General features: G+C 41.0%; 1 protein-coding gene across 1 annotated transcript; it reads left to right on the forward strand.

Annotated features, from left to right (window-relative positions):
* Positions 1 to 342: 342 nt before the first annotated feature.
* Positions 343 to 20,512, forward strand: septin8a (septin 8a). The gene is made up of 10 exons (XM_083908009.1): positions 343 to 456; positions 7,230 to 7,344; positions 8,057 to 8,252; positions 9,506 to 9,692; positions 13,617 to 13,778; positions 14,707 to 14,803; positions 17,615 to 17,783; positions 17,868 to 18,000; positions 18,092 to 18,261; positions 19,697 to 20,512. Exons 1-10 carry the CDS (start codon positions 427 to 429, stop codon positions 19,698 to 19,700), a joined length of 1,263 nt encoding a protein of 420 aa, XP_083764135.1. The 5' UTR covers positions 343 to 426; the 3' UTR covers positions 19,701 to 20,512.
* The last annotated feature ends 1,439 nt before the right edge of the window (positions 20,513 to 21,951 follow it).

The following is a 21,951-nucleotide window of genomic DNA, read 5'->3' on the forward strand; positions in this document are numbered from 1 at the left end:
AACTCTACGAGCACTCCAGGGTGACTTTACATTCACGATATTTCAACACACAATCCTAACCGGCATTTAAACCGTGTATTTGGACTAATTTTACGTGTGTAAACCGTCCAGTTAATTAAACAGGGCTAATTTATTCTCAAAACTGTGAAATGGGTGCTAGTTATGATGCAAACGAATGAGCAGCGGGCTAGCGGGGAAGCATCTTGTCGCCTGGCTAGCCGCGTTAGCCTCCCCGTGCAGCTAGCAGCCCTCTTCCGTCTTGTGCCCCCGTGCTGCTCCGTCACTGCTCCGTCACAGCGCCGCTCTCTCAGTCGGTCAGTCAGGCGCAGTTTGGCAGGTTAGCACGGAGGGACGGGCTGCTGCTGCTGCTGCTAAACCCCTTCTTTTACAGCTCAGCTCCGCTCAGCACGGCACACATTCCGCACCATGGCTGCCACGGACGTGGACGTGTTTTCGGTAGGTGAAAAAAAAAAAGCCACGGTCATTTATTGCTAACGCTAATTTTGAGGACTCTGCCTTGGCTGTGATTAGTAAAAGTGTGTGTGTGTATGTGTGTGTGTGTGGGGGGGTGTTAGCTGCCGCTGCTTCTGTGCGTGGGTATGTAGCTAATCCCCGCTGTTTAATGGGCTCAGTCGAGGTGTCGTGGGAGTGATTGATTGATTTGGACAAATATTGAAGACAACGTTTCTCTTGTTTGCTGTTTTAGATGTTGTGCCACGTGACACTTTTATTATTTTCCATATTTTTTTTTGTAAACATGCGACCGTTAACATAAAAGCACTTAGCTAGCAACGGTAAAACAACGTCAAAACAACAGGATGTTTTTCTGTCATAAAAAAGTCACGCGTGTGTCACAGAGAAAACAGTCCCCCCCCCACACATGTTAAGAACTGCACGTTTGCTGTGTAAAAGTACAATTAACGTGTACTTTTATTGACATGTAGTTTCATTTTTACTTTGCATGAGTGAGTCACACTTTAATAATTCACATTCATCTGTGCACAAAACAACGTTTCCTTACTACTTTAATGCTATTACTGTCACATCTAATAAGATTTTTAACATGTTAGGCTGCAGCCATTTCTAAAAGATAAAAAACCTGTTTTTGAGGTATTTTGAAATCTGCATATTCATCTCAGTGGGAATGATCTGGCCGCCCTAAATCAGATATCCAGTCGTCTTTTGCGTCACACTTTCTTTAATGCAACACTCCCTCTCTGCACGGTGGAACTTGGTCATGACTGCAGCACAGAATATTGGAATATACTGTAAATATATACCAGTTTCCTCCATGAGTGAGTTTTTCATGTGTGCAAGCTGATTGTTGATTGGTTGGCTTTGTCTGGACACTCAAATCCAATTTGATCATCACTGAAAATAAACAGTGACGTTTGATTATGACAGAAAATCCTAATGGGCTTCACTTGATATCCTTTTAAAAAGGTGTTTTAACTGTTAAAGTCCACAATTGTGGCTTACACATTATATTAATGGACTGTCATTTTCCTTAAACGTTAGTATTCAAGTAAACATTCAAGGATTTGTGATGATTGACTTTAAGATAAACTGTGAGGCATGCAAGCAAGAGCAAATAATAAAACACTTTTTGTTGTGTTTCATCGTTTCTTAGACCAACAGAGCATTTGTCATGGAAAATCAAAAATATAGCAACAATGCAAAAAGCACAGTAAACCTTTTGGTGCAGTTGTACAGTGACCAGCACTGATCTGTGGACAGAACAAAGAGATTAAAGCCACTTCTTCGACTTATTGGTGCATCACATCGTGTCCTCAAAGAAAAATTATCCAAAAAGAAGCAGCAGCATTTATTCCAGAGGATAGTGCAGCCTATAGCGGTTTTCTAAAATGTCTGATTAATGAGGAAAAATGCGGGGAATGCAGTGGAACAGGCCCGGTCATTGGGAGCAGCATAGTTGCCTGACAGTCTGACTTCCTGTCTAACTTTGGGAACTAAGTGAGACCACATTGAACACGCTCATGGCTCATGTGAGTCTAGTAAAAAAAAGGGGGAAACGGCAGTTAATGATGTGCAGATATTGACGGGGATGTGTGGTCAGCTCCCACATCAATCTCATCCAAATGGAAGCTGCAGCTTTGGGAGAAGTTTCTAGGCCAGAGCTGCACGAGACGATCGATACAGCCAACAGCTTTGATTGTTCTGTGTTTTTTTTTTTCCCTCTTCACCCACTGATTTGAATTGGAGTGTGTAGCATAAAAAGAAGGAACGCTTATGTAATGACACATGTGCAGTGCTCACTGACCCTGAAGATCATTGTCCACTGCATGCATATAATTAAATTAGTGACATAAAGTGTTAAAGGCAAGTTAGAGTGCATGCAGTTGTAAATAAAGCGATTTTACCTCAAGGCTTGAACTTAAAATGAGCTGGTTTGTTTGAGTGTGATCCTTTAAGTACTGTATTTATATATATTTACTGTGCTCTTATATCGCTATAATCCTGCGGTTAATATTTAAACACACCCTGTGACTAAAAACACCTCTCATCTAATCCTTCAACCATAATCCCTGCTTTTTCCCCATACTGCTCGTGTCCTGTTTCATGTCGATCAGGTCAGATTTTTTAGTTTTTAATGCCGTGTGTCGTCGGTGTTGTTAGCTTTGCAAATAAACACGCAGGCCAGCGCTGCCTCGAGGCGAGGTTTGTTAAATCCGGTATCGTACATGCAGTATAATGACGGTTCAGCTCTGTGGTCTGTGGTGATAAGTCAATATCCATCTTTAGAATATGTTGACGTTCCTGTGTGTGTGTGTGTGTGTGGAGCTCAGAATTGTGATGCTCTCAGATTAAAATAGTCCTTGGCCAAAGCTTAACAGAGAGTTTCGATGTCATTGCACCAAAGGAAGTTGCATCCTTGAGCTTTTTAGAGAGATTTTTTAAGCCCATGTTGTTGAATCAGCAGTGTCGCATAATCTGTCGGTCACAAGTTAGATCCCTGTAGCAGCAGTGAGTCATGTGGACATGTTAAATGTTTTGTGTTAACAGCAGCTCAAAGAGGTCCTTATGTTGTATTTAGGGCTGAAATAATCACCGGATTAATCGATTTACTCAATGAAACTGTAAGTTTTCAGATTATTCTGCTTCTTAAATTTGAATAAATTCTGGTTTCTTTGCTCCATTTAAAAATAAAAAATCACTTTCTTGAGTTGCTTTTGCTGTAAAATGTAAAAATTATGCTTGTTTTTAACCTCACGAATCCTGGCGAGTCACGTCTGAGCTTATTTGCCTAAAACGCATTTATCTGACTCAGCATTAGCTGGGAGGAACAAATGTTGGCAAATAAGCCAGAAAGAGAAACCATATATATAATATATAATACATATAGAGTCAGGTTTTTTCTTTATACTGCTGAGTTTAAGTGAATTCACATGTTTGTGACCCTCAGTTTTCTGTTATGTGCAATACTATCGTGTTGATGTGAGAAGAAGAAGAATGCTTTTCATTTTTCTTGGCATATGTGAAAGCCTTATACACACACGTGAGAGAGAATAGTTTACTCTAATCCATACTAATACGTTTATGACTTCTTCTTCTTATCATGTAACTGTCAGGAGGAGACTGAAATGTGAGAGTAAAGAAAACGCCCCGTGAAGACAAGTCGTGGTAAAAATGGCTCCTGTCTCTACGTCTGTCTGTTTTAACTGTCTGTTGTGTCTGTCGTGCAGTCGTAGGCGAGTGGTCAAAGAGTGTGGGAGGAGCCACAGAGAGCCAACGCACTTGATAAGACAACACTTATATCAGTGGCATCGGTATCCAGACATCATCTCCCTCATCTCAACCGTCAACATTTTATACCATTGCAACACATGTGGCTGCAGATAAGGGCAGAACTTGTAGGTGTGGTTGCATTGTAAAGACTGCAAACATCACACATTCACACTTGGACAGGAAGCAGCAGCAGCATCATCATCGTCCACTTCATATGTGGTTTAACACTTGGCTTATAACATTCTCTCCTTCTCTCACAGACGCCTAAAGCATCTTTCTCTTTATTTACGACGCCATATAAAGTTTTTTTGCTCGCGGCGAGAACGTCGAGCTCCGTTTTTTAGTTTGTCCTCGCTCTTTAAGTCTGTATTTTTGTCCACTCAGATTCAAAGATAGGAAAATAGTTAGCTCCATTGCTGTGAGATAACATAAAAAATATTTTAATTTCAAAATAAGAGCTCTAAATGAGATTGTGAAGCTATTTGTCCTACTTTAGCTTAAAATCACGCAGAAGATTTGTTGATGCATTTGTTGTGCATTCATTGTAATTATAAAGCATGTATATATGCAATTTATATAAATTTAAGGAAAGAATAAGCTCACTTAAGTTTTCAAAAATATGGAATTCATGTATTGCATTTAATCTGGAAAATTCAAAGCAAACCCACGCCAACACTTTGTGCACATCAGTTTATTGTAAATATTTGAATCCTGCACCAAGGCTTCAGCTGCAGCAGTGTGTGTGTGTGTGTGTGTGTGTGTGTGTGTGTAGACAGAAGCTGCAAAAACGCAGGTCAGACACAAGTCAGAGAGTGAGACGGAGGCCAGAAGCTGCAGAGGTGACTGACGAACAACCGCAGTGTGGTGAAAGATGACTTCAGGAGGTTTTCAGCTCGTATCAGGGTTGTTTACAGTAAAATATATAAACAGCTTTTTTCCATACACTGATCCTGCTTCTGTACTCAGATGTCAGGTTAAACCCACATAACATGCTGCTGTAGCTAATTCAGCGTGCTTTTGCCAAATTTTAAACAAATACAGGCTAATAAATGAGCTAAAGTATGTCAGCTACATGGAATTTGGAAGTTGATTTGCGTTTTGAAATTATTATTATTTGCATTTTCTTCTGTTGCATCGCACTGTCCCACATTTACAGAATGCTGACAAGTATCTGGTGAGCTACAATCGCACAACTGTGCGACGCAGCCCACAGACTCGCAGCTCACGTGGTCCGTGTCACAGAGTTGTGTGATGCTGCCCACGTGAGTCGTGGCTCATTTTCTCTCAGTGCACTTCATTTCCTGTTGGTGTGGTGGTGAGTGATACAGTGGCCTGAGGACTGTGTCGTTACTTCACCACGAGGCTGCTTTTCTGCAGCTTTATGCTCCACATGAGGGTCGTGGGACTAACCAATCCTAGCCAACACAGGGATGAAAGGCGGGGTAAGGAATGACAGCAGCTTGTCATTCCTGTCATAATTCATGCTGCTAAACTCCCTATTTTCTGAAGTGGCTCGGGTTGGAGGGCAGACAAATTCCTCGCAGTTTGCCCTAATTGCTCCTGTCTGTTGGTTTTACATCCTGTGTGTGCACATGGGTGTGTTCTCTTTTCAAATTAGGAACAAAGAGAAGCTGCATGTCGGCTATTGTTGATAAAATCAAGTAGATTTGGAAAGGTTTATTTGCAGTTAACAATAATCTTTAGTCTAAAGTCTATAGCTGTGCTATTCATTCCATTTTAGTCGTGTTCATTTATCTGTGTGAAGAATGTGAGGAACCATACATCACTAAAGCACATGACCTCAAACTTTCCCACTTAGACATAATATACTGTCAAAGTGCCCTTGAGCATGAAGAAACATGTGAAAACGGACACCAAACATAGTGTTGAATGGAGATGGAGATGAATGAGCGTGACGCTCTTTATTCATCCTCTCTGACATAACTTGTATTATCTTAAACACCTCTTTTATGTCTTATTATTGCACATGGTTTCCTTCCTGGAAAGATACAAGAAGAGGTCATTTCCGCCTCCTGGTCTTTCTTCAGTGCTCCATCTTAATATCTGCGTCGGCTGAATACCACAGGGAATCACTCAGGCTGTTTTACAGTCCTCTTCCTACACTAAATCTGTGCATTTTAAGCTTTGTTATGTCATTTAGTGAGGTTCCTTCAAATGACACCATACATTCACTGTTTGACGAGCGCTTTGTTGACACTGACAACATCCTGTCTGAATCACCCGTATAAAAACAACGCTTTAGTGACATGTAACACGCCACAGAAACAGTCCAAGATTTTGTAATTTTTATTACAGTATTGCAAGAGCTACCAATGCACAAGTTAATTAAGTGACGCTATCAGGAGAATTAGAGGAGTTTTTCAGCATTAAATGGGCTAAAATGGCCTGTAGATTAACTTATAGGAATCCAAACATCTAGAAGGTGTCATGTTCCACTGGCTCCTATTCTGCCCTCAGGGGTAAACACCAGCCGTTGAATGACTGAAGCCGTGAGAAACAGGTGAGCTGTTGTTGTTTGCTCAGGAATAAATCGTATATACGTTGATATAGAAGTGTTTTTGGAACTTTCAGGACATTTCTTTATTTTCCTGCTTCTCTTACACGTTGAGTGACGTTTCCAGCAGATGTAGAGCGTGTATGGATTCGTGTTAATTGGACACGTGTAAATGGAGTTTGATAAACTGTCCCAGGTCAGCTCAGTATTGCCTCTGTCAGCTGAGGTCAGATTATTCCGCTCTGTTTTCCATCACACACCAACACATACATGTGCTGATCTTATATTGCACAGTTACTTCAGGCTTCTAACTCACCGTGGACGTATGCAGAGCCTCGGCTGAGCTCTGGCTGCCGTGACATCACCCTTCAAATATGCAGTCCTTCATGGCTGAGCCAGACGAGCTCGGGTGGCCTCATCCATCTCAAGGTGATGTCTGTTCCTCCTCCTCCTCCTCCCACCGACTGTCTGTGTTTCAGTCGAGATAAAGGGAGATAAACGGTCGTCTTTCTCAGTTTGTGCGTCTGTAATAAACTACAGTAGCTGCCACGGTGATTGCCAGTCGTTATTGTTTACAGATTTTGAGTGGTGCTGCTCGTCACTTGGAAAAGTGTGATGTGATGACAGCACAATTGGTTTTAAATCAAGATGAATGGTTTCTTATCGTGTCTTCACACTGTTTGCTGATGCTTGTTGTGACTGTGTGGTGTGAACCATGTGTGTGATGAAAGTTAGAGTAAAGGAAAGTCTTCTCAGTGTGTGGAAGTGTCGAAGTGAAGGATGATTCTTAAAGCTCAGGCCGTTGCTGATGTCGGTAAAAGAGTTTAACATCTGCACAGTTAACATCATGGCCCTTTTGATGTTCATTTGCGCAGGAATGTGAACACTTCAGCCTCTGCACCACCCAGCTCTTCACTAATGACTTTTCCTCCTGTGGTTTCCTCACTGTTTTTTCTGTGTCCCTCAGAACGAAGAGAAGCGCAACCTGAGTTTGGGCGGCCATGTTGGATTCGACAGCCTCCCCGACCAACTGGTCAGCAAATCGGTCACTCAGGGATTCTGCTTTAACATCCTCTGTGTCGGTGAGTACATGCATGTTTGTCCCTGAGGTGTCGCAGGCTCACCTCTTCTTCCCTGACCCTCTTTTTGGAGTCCCTGCTCGAAAATGGCATGTCCAAACCAAATAGAGTAAATCTCTGCAGTTACAAGCTCTATGTGGATTATCTTGGTATCAAAATAAAGATAACACTTGTGAGATTCCACCAGAAAGTGTAAGTTTCACTGTAGATGCCACTGTGTCAGAGTAAATGCACATGGAACACAGCATAAATGAAGGATTTTTTCTCTCGCCTAAAAAAAGATTGCATTTTAAAGCAAATATCACCTCTAAAATATGCACTCGGAGCTTAAAAACGCATGGAGGTCATGTGACAACACGTGGACATTAGCTGTGCAAAGTCTGATGCTGCTGAAGTGAAGCAGAGTAAAATGACAGAGGTTTTAGTAAAGAGATGTCGAGGCGTTCCGTTTGGCACAGTTTGGCACCATTTGAGATTTATAAGGTACCAAATTATTAAAACCCATTTACTTTTTTATTAACATTGGTCAAATGTTAATTCGCTTTTAGCTGACTTTCTGACCTTTCTGTGGGTATGCAGCATGCCTGTGTTTATTAAAGTTAGACATGGTTTTATGACGTTTTTGTTGCCGCGTGTGATGCTGCTCCGTGAATAAGAGGTTAAAAGCCCTGTCTGAAAAGCTGATGAATCACTTTCACTCTCCCGCCGTCCACAGGGGAGACCGGCATCGGCAAGTCGACGCTAATGAACACACTTTTCAACACCATGTTTGAGAACGAGGAGGCCAGCCATTACCAGAACGGCGTGTACCTGCGACCGCGGACGTACGACTTGCTCGAAAGCAACGTCCACCTCAAGCTGACGATCGTGGACACAGTTGGCTTTGGTGACCAGATCAACAAAGAGGACAGGTACGCACAGTGTCTTAAACACCAGCTGATATCGCTCCAGACGTCCGCACATTCTAGTTTTCTCAGTAGGATGAAAATAGGACGGCAGCTACAGAGGAAGTGGATGCCTTTTTGACATTCAGCTGTGGAATGGCTTGTGTGTTCTCGCCGTGACCGAGGAGCCCAGCGAACAGCGCTCTCACGCCCTTTCATAGCAACTCTGTCTCTCTGTCTCTTGGGCGCACAAAACCAACAAGACTCCTGCAGCAGACTGTAGACGCACACAGAGCCAGCTTCACAGAGGTCAGAGGTCATGTGCATTCCACACAGAGAGGAGATGGAAGATGGATGTGAAGGAGGGAGAGAACAGAGGACTGTAAACATGAGAATGTGGAATACATGGTTCTCACTCAGGGTTTACTTGTAAGGTTTATTTAAGCTAAAACATGCGTGTTTTCTTGTGATGGAGTTGTGTAGCATCATGCACTTGGGGAAAGTATCGTAGTGTTTGTGGGAAAACCATCATTTCAAGGTTGGCCTGCAGGAATTAGCGCACAGTAAATACGTTAAGTGAAAGATCTCAAGCACAGTTTATCTCAACAGAATTCATCACAGGTGACCATTGACCATTGTGACAATGCCACGACTTCTCCAAACGAGCTCAGTGTGAACGCCGTCTCAAACCGATTTTGTGACTCACTTAATTAGGCTTCAGGAAACAAACTGTGAAGCTGCGTGAACGTGCATCATTCACTGTGATTTATTCTTATTATTTCACTTCATTTCCACACAGTTTAACTCGATAATTGCTGCAGTGATGCTTCCAGTTGTGTGTACTGTTTTGATTATTAGTAGTGTATCCAAATGGGAAAAAATATTTTATTCATCCAATATGTAACGTTGGATCATGTTTTTCTAAATCAGGAGTCCTGGAAAATCTCTGGAAGGTGACTTTTCATTGAATTTCATATAGAGACATAACTGTCTCTATATGTTTTCGCCGGAGTTTGTTTGTTTGTTTGTTTGTTTGTTTGTTTGTTTGTTTGTTTGTCTGTTAGCAACATAACTCGAGAAGTCATGGATGGATTTGGATGAAATTTTCAGTAAATGTCCGCAATGGGACCAAGAACAAGTGATTACATCTTGGGCGTGATCCGTAGACGCTGCACACCAGCAGGGTGTATTATGTAGCCACTGAGCTGCCTTGGCGGAGGTCTGTGCTCTCCGAGTGCTTTTCTCAAGTCCTCAAGTGTCTCTAATTCTAACCCTCGCAGTTACAAGCCCATCGTGGACTACATCGACACTCAGTTTGAGAACTATCTCCAGGAGGAGCTGAAGATCAAGCGCTCACTCTTCAACTACCACGACACCAGGATCCACATCTGCCTTTACTTCATCGCTCCGACGGGACACTCCCTCAAGTCTCTGGACCTCGTCACCATGAAGAAACTGGACAGCAAGGTACGCACGCATACACACACACACACACACACACACACACACACACACACACACACACACACACACACACACACACACACACACACACACACACACACACACACACACACACACACACACATCAACACAATACGGATGACGTAGATGTGTCCCCTCTGGCTGAAAAGCACACTCTCACACTCCAATTGTCTGTGAATGATATCAGTGTTTCTGAAACCTGACCTCCGTCTTTCTGTGGCCGGTTTTAAAGTCACTGAGACGAAGAGATCCCCGATACTTGTGCACGGGCGTGGACTCTTATGTCTCCAAAGAATAAGGCTAAAAGAGTCTAAAAAATGTGTGTGTGTGTGAGGGTCCCATTTCCGTGTTTAAGATATCAAGACACACGCCATTTTTTTTTACTGTTTTTGGCTGTTTCTGTGGGGAAAAAAAGTCTGAGGTTGAGATTCTTTGCTGAGCCCCTTCATATGAAAAGATTAACACTTAAACACAGGATTTTCACATTCTCTGGATTCTCTTCTATAAAATAAAAATGTGTACTACAAAAAAGATGCTTTCAAAATGAGCAAACTCATCGTAGTTCTGCATTTCTGCGATTGGTTCATAGGTCAACACACGGCGACATACCATCTAATAATTTAGTTTCTCTTGTGAGTATTTCAACTCAGATTATTGGTTTGTGGTTCTATGCCATTATAAGAAAGAAAGGGCAGGAGGTGAGAGGGTTAATGCAGCAGCACAGAGTCATGGAAACCACATCAAGGAATTTAACTTTGCATTTGTATGGTCTCATTCTTACCAGACGTCGCGTTGAATGTTTCTGTTGAAGCCTGAGACACATTTGTTAACATGTCGTGTGTATTTACACCGCACGGTGGAACACACTCGAATACATTTATCACGTTGACGGTTTTCGATAAACTAGTTTCTTTGGAGTGTGATAAACACGAGCTGAAACCGTTTGATCTTCAGTCATGTGTCAACGTGTGGAAAAATGTGGAGAGCACATGTTCCTCGAGTGCAGGATACTGTTCAAAAGTGGAAATATGATGCTTATGAAGGCAATAATGGAAAAAATAGTGCCGCGAGGAATTTGGGAATGTTCACTGAAATGCAAACATTTCAGCCCCGTTTTAGTTTCTACAAGGTTTTAAAGTGAGACAGCAGCATCGTTTGGTCCATGAAATGTCAGAAAATGTCGATCGGTGTTTGTCAAACCTGGAAATGACGATGTTCTCGAACATCTTTGTTTTTGTCCACAAACCAAAATTGAGTTTGAATGATTTCTTTGTTTATGTGGAGCAAAGGAACGAAGACAATACTCACATTTAAGGAGCTAAAACAATCAGAAATCTGGTTTGAATCATGAAAAAAGCTTCAAACTGATAATCTATGATCAAAATAGTTGACGATTAATTTAGTAATCCATTAATAAACCTCCTAATTTCCTGTACTTTTCGGATCTACTTTAATTTAAAAAAACGTACTTAATAACCGCTCTAGCAACTCTAAGCTGTATGTAAACAAATAAAGTTGTGAATTATTATTTAAAGACATAATAGGGTTAGAATTAGCAGCAATTTCCTCATTTTTTTTCACTTTGAGCAAACATCATCTTTGATCAGCTTTGACCTTTTCATGTTCTACTTTGTATGATTTAATGTGCGTATGCTTCTTTTTTATGTCCACCCATAAAACTGTGACTGTTCATTTATTGAATCACGTTACTATGCACTGATTTACTGTTTCCCCGACACTAAGGGTTAGTTCTAATGCCTCCACACTCTGTGTTACTGTATAAATACAGTACATGCACTCATGATGTCACTGCTGCTATGATAATAAATCAACAACAGAGCAGATGGTCAGGTTGGCGTTCCTCTGCCAAGCATCCACACATGCAACTGCAAAGCTCTGCCAAACTGCCTTTTACATCCATCTTCTACAGCTTTATCCTCCACATGATGGTCGCTGGTGACATTCCCAGCAGACATAGGGTGAGCAGTCATAGATAAGACCCCCAAAATTCACCAGGGCCAGTGTTTTTAAAGCACAACAATGACAGGAACACCTCCACTGCTCTTAATTACCTCCCTTGAGAAAACCAGAATAGCCTTCTGTCGTCACAGAAAAGGTTCTTGGATCCAGAATCTTCAGCAGAGAACAGAGCGGAACCAAAACCTGGCACCCCTGCGTCGGCCAAACGTCTCCTGCTACAGCTCCAGCAAACATACAGCCAACTTTCTTTGAACCAAGCTTACCTGCTGCTAAATATGATATTCCTACTCTTTTTTTCTATAAACCACAGAAGCTGAAAGAGTTTTCTGGCTTACATGCGACGGTCTCACACTCATGTGTGAAAGCACATTCTTTCATATGGACTAAACTCATCCAAACCCCCCTCCACTGTGACTGCTGATTCTTAAATTCCAGTCAGGTTAGAAACAGCCTCTTCTCTTCCACACATTGAGGATTTACAGTAACAGTGTCAGTGCAACAAAGGACAGAGTGGGTGGTCACAGTAAACACCAGTCTGACCTCAGAGACTCTGCCCGAAGAGTTCTGTTTTATCAGAAACTGAGCCAGTGCTCTGCGACCGCACTGTGGATATTCACTTTCACAGGCCGTGATGGAGATGAACGCAGAGTGGTTTCTCTGTAGAATATTTGCAGCAGCTGCTCCACAAATCAGCCTTTCTGCACTCTCTGTGTTTCGTTTGTTTGTCTGAGCTGTAAGTGGCTGCAGGTGGACGAGAACCAGTCCAGTTCATCTAATAATAAGGCACTTTTGAAACTGGTTGTCCCTAAATTACATCCATGATAATGATAATGATAGCATTCATTTGCCAAAATCTTAGCCTCAGTCTAGAAAACGGCAGATAAATGAGGAGAATTGTCCCGTCTGTCACAGGAAAAGCAAAAGAAACTGACGAGAAGGAGCATTTTTTTTGTTGTTGTCAAGACGAGACAATGGTGTTTTTCTTGTAAACTGAGGACGATTCACCGCCCCCCCTCCTCACAGAGGATATTTGAACTGAGCAGATTGAAAGAGGTGCCCTTTGTTTTGAATGTAGATTCTTTAAAGAAAGAACTTTTGGTCCACAGCAAACTGACTATCTAAGACAGAATGATGTGTAAAACACAGGAACTGCACTTCCATTCGTCTGTGTGATTAAATGTAAGATTAACACAAAAACTAACCCTAATGTTTGTGTGTGTGATTATCTCACAGAAGCTGCTCTGATGAGGTTACAGCTGCATTTTTTGTGGTTGTTCTGAACAAACACTCGCTGCTATTTAAGAAAACTCTTCAGGCCACTTTGGGAAAAACCCAGTTATGGGAAATTATCACAAATATCGCTCAAATATTCCCTTCCCTCCCTCCCTCACTGACCATTTCTCCACGTCACTGGCATTGAACTAAACTGATGCTATTAATGTTAGTTAGTTATTCTAAGGATTATGAGCCTATAATTTGACTCCTAACAAAGCTGTTGTTTTGTTTATTTCTGCACATCTGCTGCTTATTGTATGTGGAGTTCTAGTTTGTTTTCTTAATCACTTAGAGCTGTGACTGTGCTCGTGTGCTTATGTGTTGCATTGCTGCAGATGGGCTTGTATGCTTTTCAGAGACATGATTGGTTTATATTTGTACATTGGGTCTTAATTGGATCTTGCTTTTGTGACTGTACACATTTAAGAATGTGTTTTTACCAGTTAAATCAGATAGAAATAGTTAATTTCATATTAAAGAACTATTATAGTATTAATCTGCTCTCACAGACTCCCTGGATCATAGACTCCAGACAAAAAGAAAGCACTCGTGTTCTTATTTCCTCGAGAGTAGAACGAACGACGAAAACAAATCCTCAGTCCAGAGCCACACCTAAATGTTTCCTTCTTCTTCTTTCTCTTCCTCCCTCAGGTCAACATCATTCCCATCATTGCCAAAGCGGACACAATCTCCAAGAGCGAGCTGCACAAGTTCAAAATCAAGATCATGAGCGAGCTGGTGAGCAACGGCGTGCAGATCTACCAGTTCCCCACCGACGACGAGGCGGTCAGCGAGATCAACGGCTCCATGAACGTGAGTGTTAGCACACACACACACGTGCACACACGTGCACACACACACACACACACACACACACACGCATACACACACACGCATACACACACGTGTTAAACATGTGCTAAACATGTGCTAATGGCAGTGTGTGTTGACACGGTTTTATTTGCTTTTTAACACATTAGACACTTTTTAAAATCACACAAATCTGTCACTGCATACACGTCAAAAACACTATTCTCAACAATGATGTGTGTGTGATTTTATGTATATATATATAGTATATCAAGTTTTCTGCATCTGGCTTCATGTGTATTGTGTATTTTTGCTTGTCAAAATAAACCAGTTACACACAGATTATTGTAAATAAGTTCATGTTGAAATGCTTAAACGGTAAATTCTCAAGAGGATAAAAAAGATTGTTACAGACTCAGTATCCCCCCCCCTCACACACACACACACACACACTCGACAGCTTGTTCCTCTGAGCTGTAAACAGCCAGCTGGATACAAATCGCCACCTCATTTTTGAGGTTCTCGTCGGGCGCTTTTCCCCTCGCTCCTGTCGTCAAGGCATAGCTCTTAGTAAAAAGTGTGTGTGTGTGTGTGTGTGCGCGCTAAATCACTGCAACAGAAAAGGCCTCGCGGCCACAACACGGTCACTTTTTAGAGTTAAAAACAGAGCTCTGCAGCAGCTCATTTGTCAGCGTGGTTCCTCTTTGGCTTTGGTGTGGTCTGGTTGCCAAAGATAAGAGAAGGCCTCAGTGGAGGAAAAAAAGGTTCTCCACAGTATGGAATATTAGTCACTAGGGTGTTCCTCTTAATCAAAACATCAACAACACAGTGTTTCAGACGATAAAAAAATACAGATTTCTCCTGTTGTTTTTACTGAATTAAGCTTCTGTTACCTCTGCGACCTCTTGACCTCTTTCCTCCCCTGTTTCAGGCTCATCTGCCGTTCGCTGTGGTCGGCAGCGTGGAGGAGGTCAAAGTGGGGAACAAGACGGTGAGGGCCAGGCAGTATCCGTGGGGCGTTGTGCAAGGTGAGAACCATTTTACCATTTTAAATGGATTTAAAACAGTTATGTAATCAATCAAACGGCGATCCGGTAATGAATGGTTATAAATCTGACATCATCGTTGCCCACGGAACCACCAAAATCCTTAGATTTATAGTTAGAAATGAAAATGTAAGTCATGTTGTTGCCCTGCTGTAATTCATTCTGGTGTTTTAGTTTGTTTACAACCTACTGCTGCGGCGACGGCGGCGGCGATTTCATTGGCACATAATCTGGGGTGGAGTGTGGAGTATTACTATGTGGTAATGGCACAGTATTATTATATTATTCCAGAGTTAACCAGTGAATGCACAATGAGATTGCATCATGTGTCGGGGTTCTACAGGGATTTAAATGTGGTACATGGGTGTGGCATTTTTTGGGAGGAAATAGATGCTCAGAGTCTTTTCCAGCCTCTGTGGACTTATACTCTGTTTACTCATGTTCATGTAGAAGGTTCATATAATTTTTTAAGTCGAGATATCCAAATAATTTGTTAAGAAACGAGCAGAACGTGCGTGCAAGAGAATGGACAAACACTAAATTAGCACCTTTGCTGCTTTAATTCTTTGACATTTTCTTTATACGGCACAAAACGTGGGACTGATTTTTGTCGATAAAGCTGTAGGATCTGTTTTTGTCAGTATCCATGGTGAGAGATGTTTCCTGCTTCGGGCAAAGTGGCGCGGAGTGTACGTCGTCCTCTGATTTCCCTGTTTTATTTTTACCCTCACCCTCTCAGTGTGAAGCACCCTGCCCTGCACAGCTGCTAATGTGTGACTGCATGTGTGCAGTGACAGTGAAATGAAGGGCGAGTGTCTATGTTTTTAAAGGAAAACAAACGTGTGATGCAGCCTGTGTTTATAAGTCTGTGCCTTTATTAAATTAAACGGTTTAATTTAATAAAGAGAGTCTTGGAGTGGTGCCGTGAGAATATAAATAAATGGCTCAGATGGGAGTAAGACTCTTTCAGTGATTTGTTTACCGCTCTCTCTCTCGTTCATCCACTGACCACTCTCATTCCTCAATCCTCAGAAGACGCTGTAGTTATTTATAATGGGATGCGTCCCCTCTGGAGGCTCCAGCATCACAGTGACTGTAGAGCAATCTGTAAGACATTATCTCCTGTCATTTCTCTGTGGTTTGTCTCAGTTTGCAGTGAAAGGAGCATTCCTTATAACCTTTCTATTCCTTTATAAACTCTACATATAAAGAGATCGGGGCTTGAATCACATCATCCATCTCTGCTAATGGGATGTAACAGAAGATGACAGCTTTGCTCGTTGTCGGGCACACTTGTAAACGGATGGCTCGCTGTCCACAGACCACACTTTGGCCAGAGGACGACAGACAGACAGACATCTGTGTGTTTTCTGACACTCGGCCTGAACTGAAAGGAAGGCTCTGTGTGTCGCTGGAAACATGTTTGTCTGTGCCAAATGTCATGGAGATGGGTTATGGTAACCTCTCTGAGAGCCATGGGAAACTTCCAGAGGACGGGGCTGTGCGCTGACTCAGAGTTTATCTTTTTCTTCTTTGGTTTGATCCAAAGAGGGTGTATCGGCAAACTCATGTTTCTTCTTCTTAATTATTTCAAAATGCTAACAGGACAGCTTGTGGTTATACTATCACCTTTAAGAAACCATTTTTTCTGATCTTTCAGCTTCTTAAATGTGAATATTTTCTGCTTTCTTTGCTCCATGATGACAGAACTAATTAAAACGTAATAGTTTTTGGACAAAACAAGACATTTGAGAACATCTGGGATATACACAACACATTTATATAATCTGCACACTGTCAGTAGATTTTTTTTTTCTCTCAGAGAAATTTGTTTTTTCTAGTATATGAAGTCATGAAGGTGCAAAAATACTAAATTTTCTCTTTTAATTAATAATAATGCTGTTGATTTATCAATTCGCAGCCGTGTTTTTGTGTGTGCTCAGATTTCCTGAGGGCGTAGTGCAGAGCTGCACTGCATGCTGCAGTCAGTCAGTCAGAGGACTGGTCCTCTTTTAGCTCTCAGCAGGGGAGACAATGCAAAGAGGCTGTTTGATGCTAAATGAACATGCAGCAGCCCGGATTTCTCTTTTTAACTCTCTCGCTGAATTGATGTGTGGTTCGCCGGCAAAGTAGTGATTTTACCACAGCTGCATCTCCAATATCACTTCATGCTTTTATTTAAAAGATTGGGTCCAAGAATGTAGTGATTCAACTTCTTTATGACAGAAAATCTTATTACAGTCGATGTGGATGTTTGAGTTGTTTTGACACGCCGTGGTTTTGCCATCGCGGTCGTCTTTGACTACATTTTCCATGAGCAGAAACTAACTGAGCATTGCCATTTTCTCTCAGCTTGCGGTGGTATTTAAACACACCATGCATCCCATCAACCTCCGCTGCTTAGCACCTGGTTTATGGCATATGTTTCAGCCCCTGAAAGACCAAACCGCAGAGCTGTGATAAACAGAAAAGGGACATTTATGTTTCGACATCAGGTTTCTACAGAAATGCCCTTTAAAGATATTAAATTGAGTTGAATACAACAATTTTAACCATTTTTCACATTAAGGACAGATGGATTAAGCCCACACTGACCTCTTTTCTAGACTCAAACGGAGCACAGATTATTTTTCATCCTCTTAATTTTAGGTGCAGTGTTGCAGCAGCAGAGTTAAATGAGGTGACCTATGGGTTTGGAATGTTTCATCTGAATGGAAACGATGCTTCTGCTCTCGGTCCTACGTCCTGCTTTTTTTACCCACTGTGAATCAATATATTCTGTTTGTTCCACAGTGGAGAACGAGAGCCACTGCGACTTTGTGAAGCTCAGAGAAATGTTGATCCGGGTCAACATGGAGGACCTGAGGGAGCAGACCCACGCTCGCCACTACGAGCTGTACCGACGCTGCAAGCTGGAGGAGATGGGCTTCAAAGACACAGACCCTGACAGTCAGCCGTTCAGGTATAGAGGCGGAGACACAGAGTTTCTATTGTCTACAGATGATATCCTCTCTAATTATTATTAATGTTTTATTCTACCCTTCAGTCTGCAGGAGACGTATGAGGCCAAGCGGAAAGAGTTCCTGGGGGATCTGCAGCGTAAAGAGGAAGAGATGCGACAAATGTTTGTCAATAAAGTGAAAGAGACGGAAGCAGAGCTGAAGGAGAAGGAGAGAGAGGTCAGTGCCAAACAGCCGTAATCAGACGTTTGTCTCCCGTCTTCTGTCTTGTCCCTCACCCACCATCATCATCTTCCTCCTCCCTCTGCAGCTGCACGACAAGTTTGAGCAGCTCAAGCGAATGCACCAGGAGGAGAAGAGGAAGGTGGAGGAGAAGCGGCGGGACCTGGAGGAGGAGATGAACGCCTTCAACAGGAAGAAGGTGGCGGCCGAGACGCTGTCTTTATCTCAGCCTCTGAAAAAGGACAAGGACAGGAAAAAGTAAGGCACTCGCTCGTCTCTTTCTCTCTCTGTCGTTCTTCTTTAACAGAAAGCTCCTTTTTCTTCCTTTTCTCTGACTAATCCACTTGACTTCTCCAGTTTTTCTATGCAGTTAAAACTCTGTTAACTTTGTCTTTTTCCTTCTCTGAGTCTTTAAGGTGCATGTTTTTGACAAAAGCTTCACACTAATGAACCTCTGCTGGGTCTTTTTTTTGCTAACTTATCTCCAACATGCAAGTATTCCAGCCTGGCATGAGCTGAGGAAACTTGCCTTTATGTCCTGCCCAGGCTGAACATTTCCTGTTCTTTCACTCCTTTCTCTTTGGCTGCGCTCTAATTATTCAGGATGTCCAGTGAGGAGGCAGAGAACTCTCTCTGTGAGACAATGGCTGCTGCTGCTGCTGCTGCTATTTTAAATGGCAGAAACAAAAAAAGGCTATTTTTAATAGGTTTATACTGATGCTGCGTACTGATAATGGAGGGCGAAATCTGTTTACGTCTCTTTAATCTACTGTAAATTTACCCGAAACTAAATATTAGACACAAGAAACGGTTCATCAAAAACAAAAATACCCTGATTTTTCGCCTACCTCGAACAGGTGCACGTAAAATTAATTTTATTAATCATTACTAAATGAATCATCAACTATTTAGACAATCGTTTCATCGGTTTGAGTGTTTTTAAGGAATTAAAACAACTTTTTACTGATTTTTCAGCTTCTTAAATGTGAAAAAATCCTGGTTTCTTTGCTCCGTTCGACAAAGAAATCATTAAAACTGAATCGTTTTTTGGTTTTTGGACAAAAACAAGAACATCTGAGAAACACTGATCGATATTTCTGGACCAAACGATGACTCAATTATGAGAATAATCCTTATTTGCAGCCCTAATTTCACTTCATACCAAACGTTTTATATGTTATAGATGTTTTTTGTGCTTTATTGTGAGTGCAGATGCAGTTGACAGCAGGGATTGAGGTGTACGTGGTTGTAAAGTATGAATGTATGTGTGTGATAAGATTACAGTTATATTTTGAATATCCAGCTGGATGCAGCCGTTTTTAGTTCATACAGAGGTTTTTACAAATGTTTTCACTGATTTGCACGTGACTTGTAGTCATCATAACTCTATCTACTGTAGGAAGCTAAGGATTTATGCAAGGATCTGTGGCTCCCCCTTGTGGCAACACAAAGGCATTTCTACTACTGCAGCTGTAGAACGCTGATCTTCCATTTTGTGTCTTATTTTTCCACTTATTCTTTGCTTATTAACACGTTATAAATTCACTAACACTCACAGTGACACGACTCCTCTTTGCTTTAACACAATCTGTCTGTCTTTTATCTTTTTTTATTATTTTAATTATTATGATTTCTTTCATTTTGTCTGTTCATTACATTTATTTTGTTTTATTTGTTTGTCATTGTTTTTCAGTTAATTTATGGGCGCTGTACGCCCCGCCCACACACGACCATGGATTTGTCTTCCATCACCATAGCAACGACAACACTTTTTTTTTGTTTTGTTTGTTTTTTGTTTATTTTGTTGTTTTCTTGACATTCCATCTCACACTGTGCACATGGACCAAAGACAATGAGGATGATGATGATCACGATGAAGCCACAGGGGGAGAAAAGAGTGACAGATGGTGAGAGTTATATATATATATATATATATATATATATATATATTAAAATAAGAAAAAAGAGGAAATATGTCGAGTCAGGTTTGTTTTGGACACTTTTATACTGACATAGATATGCAATTTGTTTGTTTGTTGTGATTATTTACACAGAAACAAGAGGTTAGAACCACAGTCAAATATATGAAACAGTTCAGTGTATATTTAAAGAAAACATTTTTGTTTTTTTAATAATAATAACTTGATCTGTTATGCAGATGTGTCTCTGTTTACCTTTTTGTTTATGACTTAAAATAATTAATCTCTCAGTAGAACAAATCCCTATATTAAGAGTTCAAATAATCCATATAAGTAGCAATAAAACCGAGTACCTGTATACTGTATATAATATTATTATTATTGCATATACGTAGGTACTGACAACCCTAAACATTTAAAGTCTTAAATCTTATGATAACTAAACTTATGCAATATTCTGGTGCTGTTTCCTATTAACTCAGTAAATGTATGTGAATATTTTCTAGAGATTTACCCGGATTAATATGCAAATGTGTACTCATTTTGTCAACCATAATATTTGTAAGAAGCACATGGAACACACGGAAACATGAAGCCAGTACATATATATATTACATGTGTTTATATACGTGTGTGTATATATACAGTATATGTATATATATGTATATGTATATGTATACACACATAAACACAGATCCAGGAAAACACACAAGCCTCGCAGAGCAGCTGCATTTACTGTCTGTTATTGGAAATAAATGCAGTCACCATCTACCACCACCATCATGGCCGCCGTCTTTGTGCTTTGATTTGTTGTGACCGTATTTAAGTTGTGTTTTATACAAGTTGTTGTCGTCGTCGTCGGTCCTGATAAAGCCGTACAGGGTCGTCTGCTGCTTGAGGACACAGGATTTCCTGTGTTTGGTGATTTGAGTCATGTTTGCTGAGTCAGCACATAATTCTCTGTGCATTCATCACAGCACTGCTGACCTTAGCTCAGTGTGTGTGTGTGCGTGTTTGCCAAAGTGGTGTGTAAGTACACAAACTGCAGCTGGTTAAGGAACGGTCAAGAATGACTCGTGCAATTTCTCTGCGCTGATATCGTTTGTGTTAATATTTCATAATGCGCTCACTCAACTATTAACTGTTACCTTTTCAAGGATCAAGAACTACGATAAAAACTTACTGTTTTTTGTGTTTGTAAGGTCTTCAACTTGCACTTCAACTGGTTGACAATCAGGAAAAAGCAAAAAGTTCCCATCCCGACTAACCCTAAGCTTTCTTCTCTTAAATTCTAGACTTTGAATTCTTATACAACAGTGTGTAGTTTTATATCCATGCATTATTCCTGTTATTATGTTATTCAACCGTCTATTGCAAAGTTACAGGTTTCTTAAGCATTTACTAAGATGAATCTTCCTCTTCCTGCAGTTTTCTATCCTTTCTGGGGCAAATGTGAGTCAGAATTTTGACGTCACTTCTTCAAACTGTATGCTTTTTGTGTGTGGAGGAGGACGTGAAAGTGCAGTATTGAGGACATCCTCTCTTAAGTGTTCCGTTTACTGTAATAGTTACAGTGTAAGCTCTCACACCTCATGGATGTGTTGCACCAGAACACAAAAATCACCAAAGGGTCAGAAACGAGTATAAAAAGTATAACTAGCCTACTCTGTCAGGGGCCGACAGCAAGGGGTATATCCGCGATCTTGTCCAATCCTCAACTTTCCAATATACCCAAAGTATACGCACTCGCACCTGCCACTAACTGTTTTAATTAATTATTAATAAATTCAACAAAATAACTGTTAAATATTATGATATAATGCTGACTACACTTTATACATGTTCAAAGTATCCATATAAACTCGATATTGAACACACAATACCTGAACTCATAAATTTCTCTCTAGTTTTTAATAAAACTAGTTAACCTATTATACCTTGTTAAATATTATGAATATTAAAATGCTAACCACACCTGCCATATCTTCAAAGTGTCCAAATGTCATGAAAAAGCATACAATATGTTCAA

Source organism: Microchirus variegatus (assembly GCF_963457635.1).
Source record: "Microchirus variegatus genome assembly, chromosome: 2".
In the NCBI taxonomy this organism is placed as follows: Eukaryota; Metazoa; Chordata; class Actinopteri; order Pleuronectiformes; family Soleidae; genus Microchirus; species Microchirus variegatus.

Bases quoted from the DNA above. Each gene is read 5' to 3' on its own strand.
- septin8a (XM_083908009.1), top strand. From the start codon at position 427: ATGGCTGCCACGGACGTGGACGTGTTTTCG. The intron at 9,693-13,616 runs GTACGCACGCAT...TTCCTCCCTCAG, and splicing joins TGAAGAAACTGGACAGCAAG to GTCAACATCATTCCCATCAT. The intron at 13,779-14,706 runs GTGAGTGTTAGC...CCCCTGTTTCAG, and splicing joins AGATCAACGGCTCCATGAAC to GCTCATCTGCCGTTCGCTGT.